This window comes from Sus scrofa, chromosome 16 (assembly GCF_000003025.6).
Source record: "Sus scrofa isolate TJ Tabasco breed Duroc chromosome 16, Sscrofa11.1, whole genome shotgun sequence".
NCBI classification, from domain to species: domain Eukaryota; kingdom Metazoa; phylum Chordata; class Mammalia; order Artiodactyla; family Suidae; genus Sus; species Sus scrofa.
In genome coordinates this window covers 79235276-79251886 of record NC_010458.4, presented here as the reverse complement: position 1 = coordinate 79251886, position 16611 = coordinate 79235276, and the positions used below count along the sequence as shown (strand labels likewise).

The 16611-nt window shown below is 65.6% G+C and overlaps 1 protein-coding gene across 2 annotated transcripts; it reads right to left on the bottom strand.

The window, feature by feature from the left end:
• On the bottom strand, positions 3384 to 14887 carry CLPTM1L (CLPTM1 like). 2 transcript variants are annotated; one of them, XM_021076732.1, is made up of 17 exons: positions 14535 to 14887; positions 14027 to 14127; positions 12870 to 13059; positions 11718 to 11863; positions 10721 to 10799; positions 9552 to 9669; positions 9257 to 9351; positions 8788 to 8872; positions 7925 to 8028; positions 7049 to 7114; positions 6252 to 6302; positions 5619 to 5701; positions 5250 to 5284; positions 4757 to 4812; positions 4639 to 4683; positions 4102 to 4217; positions 3384 to 3869 (listed from the first exon to the last, which is right to left on the bottom strand). In XM_021076732.1, the coding sequence occupies exons 1-17, from the start codon at positions 14694 to 14696 to the stop codon at positions 3785 to 3787; spliced, it is 1617 nt and encodes a 538-aa protein (XP_020932391.1). In that variant the 5' UTR covers positions 14697 to 14887; the 3' UTR covers positions 3384 to 3784. The 2 variants fall into 2 exon arrangements, 1 of the variants encoding a protein (XP_020932391.1); XR_002339573.1 differs by having other exon boundaries at positions 4102 to 4683.

The window sequence follows — 16611 nt, the reverse complement described above, 5'->3', positions numbered from 1 at the left end:
CAGCTCATGGCAACGCCGGATCCTTAGCCCACTGAGTGAAGCCAGGGATCGAACCCGTGTCCTCACGGTTCCTCGTCGGATCCGTTAACCACCGCGCCACGACAGGAACTCCCGGAACATTTTCTTGGTAAATGTGCCACATGCTGCTGGAAAGAACGGGTACACCTCTGCGGTCACGCAGAGCGGGTGCTCCGGTCTCCTGCGTTCCTCCGGGTATCTCCCGGTACCTTGGCCGTCGTTACCCAGAGCGTCAGGATCCCCTGCCACGGTGCGTTTCACTCTGTGTCCTGGCATTCCCAAACGCTTCCGCGCAGCGTATTTTAAAGCGCTGGTGTTGGGTACATAAACATTTAGGATTGTTGTATTCTTTTGATGAACTGATGCTTTTATTTATTTTGCTTTTTAGGGCTGCACCTGCAACATATGGAAGTTCCCAGGCTAGGGGTCTAATCGGAGCTGCAGCTGCCGGCCTACACCACAGCCACAGCCACGCCGGATCCTTAACCCACTGAGGAAGGCCAGGGATCGAACCCGCATCCTCATGGGTGCTCGTCAGATTCGTCTCCATTGAGCCATGACGGGAACTGCCACCGATGCTTTTATTTTTATGAAAAGACTATTTCTTGGCAATACTACTGAAGCATACTTTTCCTGACGTTCACATGGAGGAGCTCCCATCGGGGTGCAGAGGAAACAAATCCGACGAGCATCCATGAGGATGCAGGTTCGATCCCTGGCCTCGCTCAGTGGGTTAAGGATCTGGCGTTGCCGTCAGCTGTGGTGTAGGTCGCAGATGCAGCTCCGACTAGACCCCTAGCCTGGGAACCTCTGTATGCCGCAGGCGCGGCCCTGAAGAGACGAAACGAACCCTCTGCCTTTTCGTTGGAGGGTTTAAACCGTTTACATCTGAGGCGATGACCGACGTGGTTGAGTCTGACCTGCCGCAGGTGCCGACGTGCCCCCCACCCCCCACGCCCCGCTTCTCCCTCCGTATTGCTCTGCCTGCTCCCGCACCAAGGCCTCTTGTCTCTCTTACCGATTGTGGCTTTGCCGGTTGCCGTCAGGTTTACGGTCTGTCTGTAGCCCATCCCAGCCCCCTGGAAGCACACCCCGTGTGAGGAGCTCCGTGGCTCCCCGCCTGCCCTGTGCCGTCACACACGTTACTGCTACGTGAGAGCAACCCCACAAACGCTCTGAATATTTTAGCTTTAAGTGGTTTGTTGTTTAGACAGTTTAACACGCCTATCCCGACCTACCTGGTGCCGTCTCCACTGCCTGCCTTCCTCTGTGCAGAGCGGATTCCGTCCGCTACCGAGGGCTCCCTTTAGCATTTCTCGGAGCGGGTTTGCTGGGATGAGCTCAGTGTTTGTAACGCCCCTAATTTCTCAACGTACTCCGATGTGAACTCCGCCGGCTAAAGAATTCTCGGCAGCATCTCTTCTAGAACGTGGGTGGTGCGTGTTGAGGGTGAAGGTGGAAGCCCACGTTTGTCCTGCTGCTTGCAGCTGGAGGAGCACGCCTGCCGGGCGCGGAGCCCTGGCCACGGCCAGCTGAACGCCTGCTCCGAGGCTCCTGGCCAACGGCAGGGTCTGCACCTCTGCCTGAGGGTCTGTCTCTCAGAGCCTCTGAGGCCCAACCTAAGAATGACCAGCCCCACCTTGAAATCGGCAGCAATGCAGCCGTGAAGTTACGAGAATCAAGGAAGCTCCCGAGAAAACCCATCGGCCAGCATCTCGTCCAGCCGGGAGACTCTTGACAGGTCCGGGTGGCTGCCCCTCAGGGCGTGACCCTTGCAGCAACACGGGCAGCCAGCGGGCAGGATGGTGCCAGAGGGCGGGCCCTCAGGCCAGTGACCTCCTCCGTAAAACACTGCCCCTCTGGGAGCGTGAGCCCAGAGGGCGGACCAAGAATCAGAACTGAACATCCAGTCCTGGAGTTCCTGTCGTGGCGCAGTGGAAACGAACACGACTGGTACCCATGAAGATGCGGGTTTGATCCCTGGCCTCGCTCAGTGGTTGGGATCCAGCGTTGCCGTGAGCTGTGGTGTAGGTCGCAGATGCGGCTCGGATCCTGCGTTGCTGTGGCTGTGGTGTAGGCCGGTGGCTGCAGCTCCAATTACAGCCCCAGCCTGGGAACCTCCATGTGCCGCAGGTGCAGCCCTAAAAAGGAAAAAAAAAAAAAAAGAACATGCAGTCCTGAAGCCAGAGGGGACTTTTAAATTCTCACCATCTATTTACGCTTCCATTTATCTTCAAAAAGGAAACAGGTACACACAGTCACAGCTTAAGAGAACAACCTGGACTCACTCCCGAGTCGTACCAAGTAACAGCTCTCTTGAAAGGACGTGGCCTCAGGCCTCAGGATGAGAGGCCCGGGTAACGTCATCTGCAGCCTGCAGGCCCCTCGCCGCTCACGCACGACCAGGGGCTGCAGAGCGTGGGTCGCTGGCCTGCCCGCCGCAGCCCTCTGCCTCTTCGGCGGCCCCTCGGCTGAAATGAAGAGCAGGCGTCTCGGCGAGCAGTCCTCCCAAGCGCCCTTCGTTCTGAAACCGAAGGGGCGTCGGCGCACACCTGCACCTGCAGAGACCGTCCTTACACTTCTGAGTGAAGCAGCGGGTTTGACAGGCAGACATTCTCAGGGAGCTGGGCTGCAGGCCCGAGAGCCCCCGGCCCGGCCGGGCCCCGGGAGACTGCACGGCCCGACCTCGGGGCAGGCTGAGCCCCTGGGGTGCCGCCAGGCTCGGTCCCGGGTGAGGGGCAGAATCGTCCTGCCCCACGTGTCTCGGGCCAGGGCCTCGCCCGTCCTGCTTGCTGGGGTCCCCGAGGCCCCGGGCCCGCCACCCTCGCCCGAGCCTTCCCTGCAGCCGGAGCAGAGGCTCTGGGCGGCGGGTGGGGCTCTGACCGCAGGGGGACCTGAGATGTTCCCTCAGGCGGGGCGAGGCTCCCCGCCTGCGGCCCCCAGTGCCGTTCTCAGTCTGGCCTGCGGGCAGGGGCGGGTTGGACGTGTGCGAAGGACCCGCCCCCCGGGCTCCCGCCTGCCCAGGGAGGGGGCCCTGAGGACCATCTGGAGGCCACGGCCCAGGGCGGCCGCGCTGAGGAAGAACCTCGTCTGTTTTAAAGACTCAACTTGGGGCCCTGAGGCTGCCCCCCCGCCAAGGCCAGAGCGGGTTCCGGGAGCTAATCCCCTGAACCCGGTCCCTCCGCCCCTTGGCGCTGGGCTGCGGCGTTTCTCTAGTGGATCCCCAGCCACCTGCTCCCGGGAGACTGTGGGTCGGGGGCTTCCGAGCCTGAGCCGAGGGCCTGGAGAGGGGCCCCCGCGTGCTCCTCCCAGCAGACACGGAGACAAAGCCCGCCAAGGCCGCCAACGGGGAAAGCGCAAGTGTCTGAAACCGGCACGTCGTCCCAGGCCGGGAAACCCGTTACAGCCGGAGAAATTTATTTTAAAATAGAAACGTACATACATTAAGCTTTAAAATTGTCAAATTTTAAACAAAAAGGAAAAAAGCCGCGTGACCCCAGAGTCTACACGGAATGGACTCAGAGGCGTCAGACTTTCCTTCGAGGGGCACTTTTAGACGCCGTGACACGGGTCCTGCGGGCGAGGCCCCTGCGCCCGCAGCGCCTCCCGATCCCGATCACGGCGCGAGGGGACCGGGGGCGCAAGGGGCCTCCCGAGGTTTTGGCAACGCAGAGGATGGGACGCCCGGAAGTTCCACCAAAGTGTCCAAAATACTCGGCTGACACGCGAGGCTCCGCCAGGCGGCCACGAGCAGCCAGCGGGGCGCTCAGTCTGTGTGGGGCTTCCGCGGGGGGCTCTCCTCGTACGACTCCCCGAACTCGTTCACCCTGCTCTTATCCACGGGATAAAGCCTGCGAGGAGACCGCGCGGGGTCAGCCCGGCCGGTCTGCAGGGAGGACACGCGTGTCCCGGGAACTCCGTGTCGAGACCGCGAGACCGGGCGGAGGCGCGCGGGGGATTTTAACAGTCAGGCCGGAGCCCCGACCCCGGGCCACGCGCCTCAGGAGACGGTGCCGGCGGGGCACCCCGACCCCGAGGGCGGGCAGGTCCCGGGCGGCCCCGCCATGCCCGAGCCGCGCTCACCATCGCTGGTACAGGTACACGAGAAACACCACGTCGTCCCTGAAGCAGGCCAGCCGGTGGGAGGTGGGCATGGTGATGATGAAGGCGAACACGTCGTCAATGAAGGTGTTGAAAGCCTGCGGGCGGCGGCGGCGGCGGGCGTGAGGCCGGGGCCCCTCGGAGCCCCGCCCGGAGCGGGGAGCCACCCAGGCTGCTGGTGCCCTGGCCCCACGGCCCGGCACCCTGCCGCTGGCCACGGCCACTCAGCTGGGGAGACCGAGGGACATTTTGACTGTGTCCCAACCCCCAGCACCGGCGCTGACACACGGCCAGGTCCGTGTGCGGACGCCCTGGGGGGCCACGTGGTCCCAGCCCCTGTGCAGGGATGGCCCTGGCGGCCTGGGCCCAGACTCGGCCCCCCAGACGCCCGGCCTCTGCGTTGAGAGCATCCCTGCTCTGGCACATGCTGCCGAGAAGCCTGGCTGGGACCAAGGCCGTCTCCTGCCGCCGCGACAGAGGCCGGACGGCACGGACGCGCCGACGCAGCGGGAGGCTGACCTTGTAGGTGAAGGCTTTCCAGGGCAGGTGCGCCACCGACTTCATCTGCGGGGAGATGGGCACGTGAGCGGCCGGGCAGCTCGGGGACGCGGGGGCGGCGGGACGGGGTGCGTCTTACCTTGTAGTTCACGAAGAGCTGGGGCAGCATGAACAGGAAGCCGAACGCGTAGACCCCTAAGAAGCGGTCAGGCGTGGGGATGCAGTCCCGATGCCCGTCCCTCGGGGCACCGGGACCGCCTGGCCCCCCACGCCCAGGAGCGCCACCCTTCAGCTGACCACCCGCCTCCGCTGTGGGCAGAACGAGCACCACGGGCTGTGAGATGCAGCCCCTGCCCCACGCCAGGTGGACACAGCAGCCAAGGGCCTGTCCCCGTGCTGCCCATCTGCAGAGCAGGGCATGGTGGTCGGGACCCGCCCTGCCAGTGGACAGGCCCCTGAGGACGCTCAGGCTGGGGCTGGGGCCCTGGTGCGCCCTCGGGCAGCGTGCACGGTCCACTGCCCGTGCCCAGCTCTTGCCCGGAGAGAGCACATGGAACGCAGGCGGGGCAGCTGGCCTCCCCCAGGCCCCCCCAGCTGTGTGGCCTGCCGCCAAGGCTGTTGCTGAGACTCACCGTTGACGAAGCTGTTGATGAGCCAGGAGTACCAGCTGTAAGACAGCAGAGCAGGGGCTGGGGGCAGCTGGCCCCCCACCGCCCAGTCTGTGTTAGTCCTAGCCCCCACCTCGCATGCCCACACGCCCTCTGGAGTCCCCAGGCCTGCCTCGAGGCCATGGGCCGGCCAGGGCTGACCTGTAGGCACGGTGGCCATGGCCCCACTGCCTGCCCCATCCCAGTGCCGTGAGGGACACCCAGGCCTCAGGAGACCAGGACGAGGGAACAGCGCGTGTCCGTCCCGGGCCCACTGCAGGAGTGCTGGGGCCCCGCGGGGACGAGGCTGGGCGCCCGGGACCCACGCCGGCAGGCAGCGGGGGGAAGTCCCACCTTTTGTACTTGACGTTAAGCAGGGAGTAGACGGCGCCTCCGACGCACAGCGGGTAGAGGAGGTAGGACAAGAGCGTCATGGCCTGCGGAGCAGAGGCCGGTTGGATGCCGCCCGCCAGGGCCCGGCCCCTGCCCTCACGGCGCTCGCGGCCAGGGCAGCGCGCCAGTGTGCGGGGCACCGTGACTGCGCACGTCTAGCCCTCGGGGTGCCCGCGGCGAGGACCGGACACTGCAGGGACGTGTCAGGCCCCCCTGAAAAGCAGCCGACCCTCGGAGAGCGCCGAGGAGCCCTCCGACCAAGGCGGTGTCTGCTCTCAGCTGAACTGTGCTAAATCCGCATGAGGGCTGGGATGCAGGTGGATGCCGTTAAAGCGGGAAACGAAAGCCTCCCCGCAGGACACAGGTGCTCCCTCAAAGCGCAGCCCATGGCTGCCCCGCATCTCGGGACCGAGACTCCGCCCGCGCCCCCACGGCCACCCACGGGAGCGGACTCGGCATGGCCGCCCACAGGCCCAGAGACAGGCGCCCCCGGCCCCCTTCCTGGGGCGGGCCCAGGGCAGACACGGGCCCAGCTCCCAGGAGGCGGCTTCCCCGCGGGATGCGCCGCCAGGCCTGGGCCCGCTCGCCGCTCACCTGCGTGTCGTACTCCTCCGTCTTCCTCTCGGATTCACTGGACGAGCCGAACTGAAACGAGATCCAACACCAGCACATCCTGAGCAGACCAGGAGGGACGGGGCGCGGCGGACGTGGCGGCTCGCCTGCCCTTCAGAGCCGGAGGCAGAGGCCCCGACGCACAGGCTGGCGCCGCGAGCCCCAGGCAGAAGCAGGCCCTGCTGCCCGGCTCCAGTCCTCGCGCAGCTCCCCGCTCCCCTGGTTTCTGCAGTGAAGACACTGCTGCGGGTCCGCGCGGGTGGACGCGGGGCCGACTCGGGACAAGCTGCATCCCGGGCCTGAGGGACCCCGAGACTCCTTGGCTGAGGCCACCAAACGGCAGAGGAGCTTCCAACTGCCCACCCCGCAGCGGCTCTCTGGGAACCTGGGTGAGCTGCCCTCTCACCCCCGAGGACTGCGGGAGCGCAGGGAGGCTCGGACGCCCAACGGCGTCCTGTCTCGTCACGGAGGTGGGGGCATTGCCCAGGGGGGCCGTGCTGGGTCTGCGATGGGGCCCTGGGTGAACCAGAGCCCAGGAAGCCTGTGGGCAGAGCACTGACCCCCACCTGCCCCCAGGTGCTGCTGCGTCTCCCCCCTGGTCTGTGGGCACGAAGCTGCTCTTTGGGCCGGGCGGTTGGCAGCATGACCAGGGGACAGTCACCAGCCTTCACAACCGCCTGTGTCCGACTGGGAAACGCCATCGCCAGTCACCGCGGCTGAGGCGGGAGGCGGGAGGCAGGCGGGGTGACGGGTCCCTGAGAGGACGCCGGGGGCCCTACCTGAAAGGCGGGCCTCAGGCCTCTCCAAACCACGCTCATCTTCAAGGCCTTCTTCACCTTCCACAGCTGAGGGAGACGAGAAAGCCACTCTCGAGGCCCCCGGGTCAGAGGAGCCTGACCCACTCCTCAGACGTGACGGCCCCCAGCACCTCCTGCTCGGGCCCTGGGGCACCCCGGGTCCTGCCCGATATTCTCATGCTCACAGCGGGACCGGCCTCCAGCCCCAACCCACCAGCTCTCCCCCAGCCGCGCAGACTGACCGCCTCTGGGCACCAGCGAGACACTAGCCACTGGGCCAAGCCCAGCTCGCCTGCTCCAGCCGGCTCGCCCCACCTGCCCAGCTCCAAATTCACTCCCCGCCCTCTCCCCACCACTGGGAGGCCCGAGCCCCATGTCCTGCCGTCAGGGCCTCTCCAGGACTGACCCTTACATGTCTACACGGTGGCTTGCACGCAGGGCCCTCGCCAGCACTGCCCCACTGGCAGCCACGGGAGCTGGTGCCTGCGGTGGCCTCAGAACGTGGCCACAGCTGAAGGAGGCGCTGGGACCCTGGAGGGGACGCCCTGGCGGGATGCCCTGGCCCACCACCCTCTGCTGTCCTTGGGGCAGACGCTTCTGCTTCATGCAGCATCCGGGGCAGGGGAGCCGCGAGGGAGCCCGTGTGGCACCCACGGACGGGTGCGACAAGCTCCAGTGCTCGTGTCTCATGAGGAGAAACATGGGACGGTGGGAGCTCTGCTCAGGAAACCGCGGCAACCGCGCCCCCGCCCTCCTGCCGGTCACTCCTCGGCCAAGGCCCTGGGTTCCGGCAGCACTGGGCACTTGGGCCCCAGGACAGCGGCACAGGACTCAGACCAGCGCCCGGGGGTGCCTCACCTCGATGGCGGCCCCGATGCCCGCGGGGACCAGCACCAGCAGGCTCGTCTGCTCGTCCAGCAGGAACAGGAAGATGACCACGGTGCTGAAGCAGCGCCAGAGCACTGCGGACGGGCGGAGGGGACTGTGCTGAGCCGGGGGTCACCCCGCTGCACCCGTGCGTGCACACGCCCACACACGCTCCCTCGACCGCTTCTCCCCCAGCACCCACCGCAGAGGAAGAGTGGACCACCCGTGACCCCAGGAGACGCGGGCTGACTATGAAAGGCCAGGGACCGGCAGCACCGGCTGGGAGCACACGCCAGCTACACCTGCAAACCCGCAGTGTGCAGAAAGCGCCGAGGAACCCGGGTCCTGGCAGGTCTCGCCAGGCCTGCTTCCTGCCTCCACACTGAGCCCGTGGTGCCCGTGCTGGGCTGTCCCTCCAGGTCGTGCTTTAGGAGACGGCACAGCGCGAGAGCAGAGCAGCGGGCCAAGGGCTCGGGCCCCAGGACCCACAAAGCTTGCTCGCACCACGGCCTGGGAGGGCCGGAGGCGGGAGCAGGAAGCCGGCGGTCAGGACTGGAGACCCTGAGCCACAGCCAACGTGGGGCTGCCCAGGATCCCAGACCAGCCGCTCGGGGTCACGTCCCAGGGAGGGAACGAGCTGCCTCTCGCTGGAGACCCGGCTTGGCGGCCAAGAGGACCATGAATGGACGCCTGTTGTTGTCACTCAAGCAGGGCCCTCTGCCTCCCTTGGTCACCGGCTCACTCGGCCCGCACGACCGCAGACCGGCGCCCTCCCGGCTGCTGTGCCGCCGACCTAAATGGCCCTCCCGAGAGCCGCGCGTGCCGGGCCGAGGGCGGCGTGGCCTGGGCGCTACCTGCTTTGGTGGACATGCCAATCATGGTCTTCTTTTTCTTCCAAAAACTGATGTCGTTTTTAAACGCCAGGAAATCAAAAAGCAGCTGAAGAGAAGACAGGACAGCCGTGAGCCCCTCGAGCTGTCCCCGCCCCACACGGGCGCGCCTGGGCTCCTTCCTGAGACACTGACCTTCCAGGAAGACCCACGCCCCCCAGCCCTGGGGCGTCCTGCGGCTCGGTACTCCCACCTCCTGCCCCGCGGGGTCTGACGGGTCCCCCTGGCAGGACTGGCCCGTGACCCTCGGGACGGCCGCAGACCCACACGAGCCAGTGCCTCTCCTGCCAGGTCACCCACTGACTCCACACGGGCTGTGGATTCTCGTTCCTGAGCGGCCTCCGAAGCCGCAGACAAGGCCCCGGGCCCCGCGGCCGGTCGGGGCGTGAGGCGCAGACCCGCGTCCTGAGCCGGGAAGGCCGGGACCACTCACGTGGAACGCGGCCACGAAGAAGGTCAGCGCCAGGAAGTACAGGTTGGTGTCCACGAAAATGCCCTTCACCTCGTCAGCGTCCTTCTCCGAAAAGCCTGGGAAGGAAGAGCCCAAGTGAGGCGGGCGGCCCGAGGCCACACCTGGGGGCCGGGCGGGGCGGCGACCCACTGGCAGGAAGAGCGCCGACCCCGCCGAGGCCCGTGGGCAGGGCGTCGAGCTCAGACGGCGCAGAAGCCGGGCTCGGGGCTCCCGGGCTGCAACCACGTGAAGGAACCGCCGCATCCCGCGGCCTCACCGAGCTGCTGCAGCGAGTACACGGCGTCCTGCATGTGGATCCAGAAGCGCAGCCGCCCCAGCGAGATCTTGTCGTAGGACACCGTGAGCGGCAGCTCGGCGGTGGAGCGGTTGATGACCTGGCGGGAGGGCAGCCGTGAGGGCCGAGCCCCCGCCGCTGCCCACCCTGTGCCACGCCACACACGCAGGTGGCGCAGCCTCCTCCCAGCTCTGCAGCGCCACAGCCCTCGCGGCCACAGCTGCTCCGCTCGGACCCGCGGCCGAGTCTCCCTGCCCTGGGCCCCCAGTTTTCCTCTCAGAACCAGGGGCCTCCTCTTCCAGGAAGCCCTCACAGCCGTCCTCCGCCCCGTCACCCAAACCCTACGCGCCTCTGGTGACCGCCGCCCCGTGAGCTGCTGCTTCCTGGTCACGCGTGGCACCGCTGGCAGGTGCGGGGGACCCACCGAGCAGGGACACTGAGAGGAGGCCACCCTGGGGAGAGTGGGATGGGGCGCCAGCACACTGGCCTTGGCTGGTGGTCGGCCAGCCAGGCTTGTCCACGGGGCCCCCTGTCACCCCAGCGGCCTCAGCGAGCCTCTTCACGGCCGTCCTCCCAAAAAGCGGCTCCAGGTAGGACGGGGCAGCAGAGCAAGCGAGCCAGGAAGCAGCTGCCTGCTCAATTCGACAACGGCACTCTTCACGTCTGGCCTTGGAAGAACCCCGTCCCACGGGCTCAGCAAACCCGCGTGGCCGGCCGGGGGTCTGCGGCTCAGCCAGGCCTGTCTCTCCTCTCAGGGCCCGCGGGGTCCTGAGCGGGTCAGCAGAACCCGGTGCGGCTGAGCTCCGCCCACAGCGCGGGACCGCAGCCCTGACCCTAAACAAGCCGGCTCCCCGCCAGCGCGCGCTCTCGAGGTGCTCAGCACGGCGCCCGCCAGCTACGCGACGAGAGCCGTCAACCACGGCTGCCACCGGCCGCGGTCAGCCCGAGACGCGCGGCCGTGCCTCGGCCGGAAACGTGGGGTCCGAGGGAACGACGCCCACCAGCCGCGGCCCGACGGGCGGCCTTCCGGGAGCTCGGCCCGCCGCCGTCCCGGAGCAGGGTCTCCCCAGAGCGCGGGGGCAGCGCGGCGGCGGGCGGCGGGCCCGGAGCCCGGGCGGCCGAGTCCGAGGCTCGTCCCGAAGCTCACTCACCATGAGGTCCTTCACGCGGTTGCTGAGCTGGTCGATGAACAGGATGGGCAGGTAGTGCACCGTCTTCCCCAGCTGGACCCTGGGGGGCGGGTTCAAGGCCGCCGTGAGGCCCTGCGTCTCCCGGACCCGAGGCGGCCCGGTTTGCCGGGTTTATGCACCCCTGTCCCCCCCGCCCCGGGCACCTCCAGCAGCTTCTGGTCACGACAGGCCCAGGGGGCAGAGGGGTCGCGGCCCCGCACGGCTGCAGCCGGAACGAGGTGGCTGAGGAAGCGGGACCCGGGCACAGCGCAGACACCACCCGGGACGCAAAGGACAGCGAGGGGCCGTCTGAGCGCCGACGTGAGGCGTGCGTGATGGGCGAGAAGAGAACTAGGGAGCCGGCCGCCTGCCACGCCTGGGGGGCTCGCCCCGCTTCTCAGGCTTTCAACGTGCCGACACATCCCATCCTCAAAACCAGGACTTCGACTTCACAAAAGGCGAACCCACTCGACAGCCCTCAACAGTGACGGGGGACAGCCCTACAGTGACCGTTTCTAGGTGCTGAGTGACGACCCGGGAGAAGTGGTACCTCGGACGTGGGTGACCCACAGCAGTGCCCCCGATGGCAAGGGACAGTGACAGAGTGACCCGACGATCCCTTTCCAAGCACACGTGACAGAGGCGGAGCCCACAGGAGGGACAGGGGACGAACCCTCGAGGGTGCACAGCGTCTCGTCAAGGCTCTGTCTCCCCCCTTTCCCGAGAGCCTGCCATTCCCTCCTTGCCCCCTGCCCCACCCCGCGTCTGGGGCAGCCGCCATCAGCAAGACCCCAGGCAGGAGGGAGAGGCGGGGGCGCTCCAGGCCGCTCATGGCAGAGGGGGTGCAGGAGCGGCCGGTCTGCTTTGGGATCCCCCACCCCATCGGCGCCCCCGGGCCGTCGGCTCAGGGAGGGCGCGTGCCCCTCGGTGCCCTCCCGCCACCCGGTCCTCAGCGGGGCGGCCAGAGGGCGGCACGTACATCTTCATGTAGCGGTGCACGTCGGCGGGCAGGGCGGCCCCGTCGAAGACGAAGTCATCCACCATCACGTTCAGGGTCAGCCTCGGCCTCCAGTGAGAGACGGGCTCGTCCAGCGCATTCGACGGCCTCTTCTCGGCCTCGACCTGCTGCTGACGGGAGGGATGACTGAGACGGAGACGCCCAGGCTGGCCGGGGTGCCGCCGCGCAGGTCCCAGGCAGGGCGGTGGCATCTTCACCCGGGCACTGCCCAGAAGCCCAGGGCATGAGGGGCCCCCGCGGCTGCCGGTTCCCCGACTCGCCGGCCCTCACTGCCTTCTCTGGGCAGAAGCCGAAGGGGAGCTGCTCCAGCTGTTAAATTCTGCAAAGGGTGTCGATGAGTCCACTTCCTCCCTGGAGCCACAGTCTGGCCACAAGAGTTTACACTAAAACCGGCTCCCAGCCAAGGGGCCGCTAACGATGACTCAGCACCAGTGCGTCCCAGACAGCGCTTCCACCCTTTGCACCAGCCGCTGACTCCCCAGGAAGGCCCGGGAGGCAGGGTCGTGTGGTCCCAAGGGAAAGGGAGCCGAGGGCTCTGAGGACACACGCGCGCGGCAGCTTCTCAGACCTGGGAACAGCCTCGGCCTCCATGCGAGCCAGACGCAGACCCAGACGCAGACCCAGACCCACACCCCCGCTGCTCCGGTGGCGGCTTCACTTCCGCTGACGCCACCGCCAGCCTTTCTCGGGGTGCATTTCTCCGGGTGTGGGAGACACAGTTTGCACACCACCTTTTTCATGATCTTGAGTTACGTTCTTAGAATAAACATCCGAGCATCGCCCTGCCCACACCTCGCGTGGCACCCCAGCCCCAAGTTCTAACTGCAGCTACGTCTGCGGAAGGGGCAGCCCTGCACCCACGGGGGGTGGGGGGAGACACGGGCTCCCTCGGGGCTGAGGGGCCCCCGTGGCTGGAGAGCAATCTGGGAGAGAAAGCCACTGGACTACTTAAAGTGCGCGTCACTGCTCTGCCATGAAACTCATCTGCAGCCCTGAGCAGGCGCTGAGCTGAAAGTTGTTAGAGTAACACGACACGGCCTCACTTTCCAGAATCTGTCCCGCGGCAAATGCAGACCCGCGTTCGAAGCCCCGTGCTCGGCCGCCCACACTCACCTGCGTGGCAGACTCGCCCGTGAGCAGATTGACCTCCTCCGGTTTGGGGACCATGTACGTGGTGAGCGGGCTCACCAGGTGCACCTGCTTGCCATCGCGCCAGGGCAGGACGCCCGCGTGGTGGAGGAAGACGTAGGCGTACAGCGTCCCATTGTTCCTGGTTTTCTTGGGGACAGAGACGTTGACGGTCCTGAAACGAAACCAAGAACAATGTCAATCGGGTGTGTGTGTGTGCGTCTGTGTTGTGCTGTATGTGTGCACAAGGCGGAGACCCCTGAGTACGTGTGTACACGCGGTTTCAAACCACAACCAATTTTAGCTCAGAAGTGCTATAAATGAAACCCACCTGCCCAGGCGTTGGGGAAGCCTAGGCAAACACGCTTACAGAGCACACTCTGGAGGCACGAGCAGCTCTGCCCCAAAGCTGAAGAGCCTGCATTTCCTTCCTGTTTCTGGCACTGAGGTGACAAGGCAGCGTGTGTGCCCCGCCTGCCCTGCACCCCCGCCCCCGCGGCACCCGGCCAAGGTGGGCACACATTCGGATCACAGGCCTAGTGTTCGCTCCGATGCGGCCCCAACAGTGAAGAGGGAAGAGGAGGGCTCCTGACGCGCACCTTGTTTTTAAAATTATACTTGTTGAAATTCAAACCGGAACCCTTTCTTGACTACAACCTTAGAAAGTTACTTTATGCACTTGAACATCTACATTGCGCAATCTGCTGTGCTGTGAGGTTTCATTTCCTTACGACTTCCTGCTAAATTCTCCTTCCTTCCCCCCTTCCCTTACAGGTGACCCAGCTAAACCACCTGGACCAGGAAGGGGCAGCTGTCTGCTGCGGGACACTGCAGGAGCTCTGTTCTCCCCGTGCTCCCAACAACCTCCTACTCCTTTGGAAACTCCCTGGCAGCACCGTGGCCCACAGCTGTCAGATGCTGGGCAGGCTGCTTCCTAAATGACAAAGTTGTCACTGGCTCCTTTCAAGTAACCAAAGTCTGCTTCTCCAGGGACCAATTGCCCGCCTGCAATTACGATGCTCTGGTTGGCGGGACATGCAAGTAGTGCCACTTCTCCAAGCAACCCAGGCACCTGCAGGACGCTGACTTCCAACAACCTTGACACTGGGGCCGCTCGCCCGTCGCCCTGTCCACACTCGTACCTTTCGAATTTGGACTCCACGTCAAAGTCCTCCACGTTCAAGACCAGATCCACGTGGTTCTCGGCGCCCAGGCTGGACCGCGTGGTGGTGTACACACTGAGCTGGAAGAGATGTCAAGACAAGCCAGCTGGGCGAGGCCCCTGGCAGAAAGTACACACGGGGAGCCTGACTCAGGGAGGGAAAGTGACCACCTATGAAGGGAAAGGTGCAGCCTTGCTCCTCAAGGGACAGAACCCTGACCTGAGACAGGATGGCACTGCTGCAAAGACAGGCCTGCTGCAAAGGGACTTCGCTAAAGCCTGCGGCTGGCCGGCCCAGGGGGCAGGGTGCTCCGACTCCAGGCATCTGGTGATGGAGTGGGGCGGGCACAGGGGCCAGCGTGCGGGCAGGGTCTTTAGGATAGGGGCGTGGGGAGGAGAGGCCCCAGCCCAGCCCGGGTCAGGTTCAGGTGCTAAGGGCCCCGCCCCGCCCTGAGGTCAGAGCTCAGGTGCGGAGGCCCCGCGCTCACCTGCAGCTTGGGCCTCCGTGCCAGGTAGGGCTGGATGCAGTTTCCGTCGCCGGAGCACGGGCGGGTGTAGACGATGCCGTACATGACCCAGCAGGTGTGCACCACGTACACCACGAACACGCCCACGACCAGGCTGGTGAAGGAGCTGCGGCCGATCCACATCGCGCCGCCGCCCGGCCCGGCCCAGCGCGGCCCGCCTCGCAGCCCTGCCAGACGCTCTGGCCGCCGCCGCTCACGCGAGAGCCGCAGCGCGCCGCCGCCACCGCCGGGGAACGAACGCGCCGCGCGCCGCGGGCCGCCGGCCGCCCCGCATGCTCCCGCCGCAGCCGCCGACCTGTCGCCGCGGGATTCGCCGCCCGCGCCGTTTCCGGGCCCCGAGCCGCCCGCCGGAAGTGGGCGCGCCGCGCGGCCCCCTGGGAAGCGTAGTCCGGCCGCCGCGCACGCGCGCACGGCTGCGTCAAGGGCGCGGCGTGACGTCACTCGCCCGCGCCGTCCTCCGCGCGGCGGTCGGGCCCTGGGGCTTCGAAGGATGCTGGGGGGCGTTTAGGGGCGCTGAGCGGGCGCGGGGTGCCGAGCCGGGCCACTTCCGGAGCTCCAGGCTCCCCAGCGTAGCGCCGTCTCCACGCGGGAAGCCGGCGGGACCCTCGGCCCCGGCGCCGATCAGCGAGGCGGCGTGTGAACGCCGAGGAGCCGGGCTGGAGGCCGTGGTGTGGTGCGCTGTTCTCAGCCTAAGTATGGAATTATGTCAGAATGAAGAGCTAAGGAGAAAAGAAGTAGTCATCAGACCCCAAAAGCAGCGGCCTTTTCTCGTTGATGCTCGTTGTCCTTCAGTATAAACCCCATAGGGGGCGCCGTTGAGAAGAGCACGTTTCTCAGGGCGAGGCCAAGGCCCTGCGGCGCCTCCCTGGGCCTGACCCTCCCCCGGGAGCGCCCGTCAGAGCCCGCCATCCCCGGAGGGGAGCTCCTTCCCTCCTTGCAGGCTCGATGGCGCGCGAGGTTTTCCAGTTGGAAGCTGCCCGGTTGGCCCGTGGAAGGGCACGTGCTGTCCCTGTTTCCATCTAAGAGGCCTCGGAATCAGGACCCTTGATTCCCTGGAGCCGCTGGTGCCCAGTGGCCGGCTCTGATGGAGAGCGCTCCAGCCTCATTCACATACACATCCAGTCTCTCACACAATCAAAAATCAAAAACATCGCTAGGCATTTATAGAAACGGTAGATATTGATGCTGTTAAAAGCCCAACAAATTGCTCAGGGTTTCAGGGAAGGGGAGGGGCGTGCTGAGTGAACGGGAGAGTGGTTTGCTGGTGCAGAAGCAGCGGAGAGATGGGGCCTTCCAGGAGCCAGGCACCAGAGGCCAGTGCAGCGGTGGCTCTGGGCTGCGCCCCTGGAGTATGGGGCAGAAACTTGGGCGTCGTCGCAGAGTCTTCCCTGTCTCTTAAACCCTCCTGTTCTCACCCTCCCCCCTAACGCCTGCTCCTGGCCGTCATGGCTTCAGCCACTGGGGTGGTGTGTAGCGGGACCCCCCCACCCTCCAGCCTGCTCTCTGTTCTGCACACCTGCCTCCTGCTGGGAATCCTTTGCTGATTTCTGCTACCTCCAGTGTAAAATCCTTAGCAGGCTTACCAGCTCTTTGCCCACATGCTGTCGTGCCCTGTGCGCCTGCCATGCTTTGGGACCCCTGCAGGGCTGGGCTGCTTTAAATGCTCAACTATCTTTTACATAAATTTATTTCTTGTTTCTTTTTTTCTTTTTAGGGCTGCACCTGCGGCACATGGAGGTTCCTAGACTAGGGCTTGAATCAGAGCTGCAGCTGCCGGCCTACACCACAGCCGCAACAATGCCAAATCCTTACTTAACCCACTGAGCAAAGCCAGGGATTGAACCCATATCCTCATGGATACTAGTTGGGTTCTTAACCCGCTGAGCCACAACAGAAACTCACTCCATCTTCCGGCTTGCGTTGTTTCTGATGAGAAATCAGCAGTTAGGCCAATCTTATCTTTGTTTTACCCTAGGTAGTGTCTATTTTCTCTGACTGGTTTTAGAATTTTTGTAAGAAAGTCATTGGTTTCCAGCAA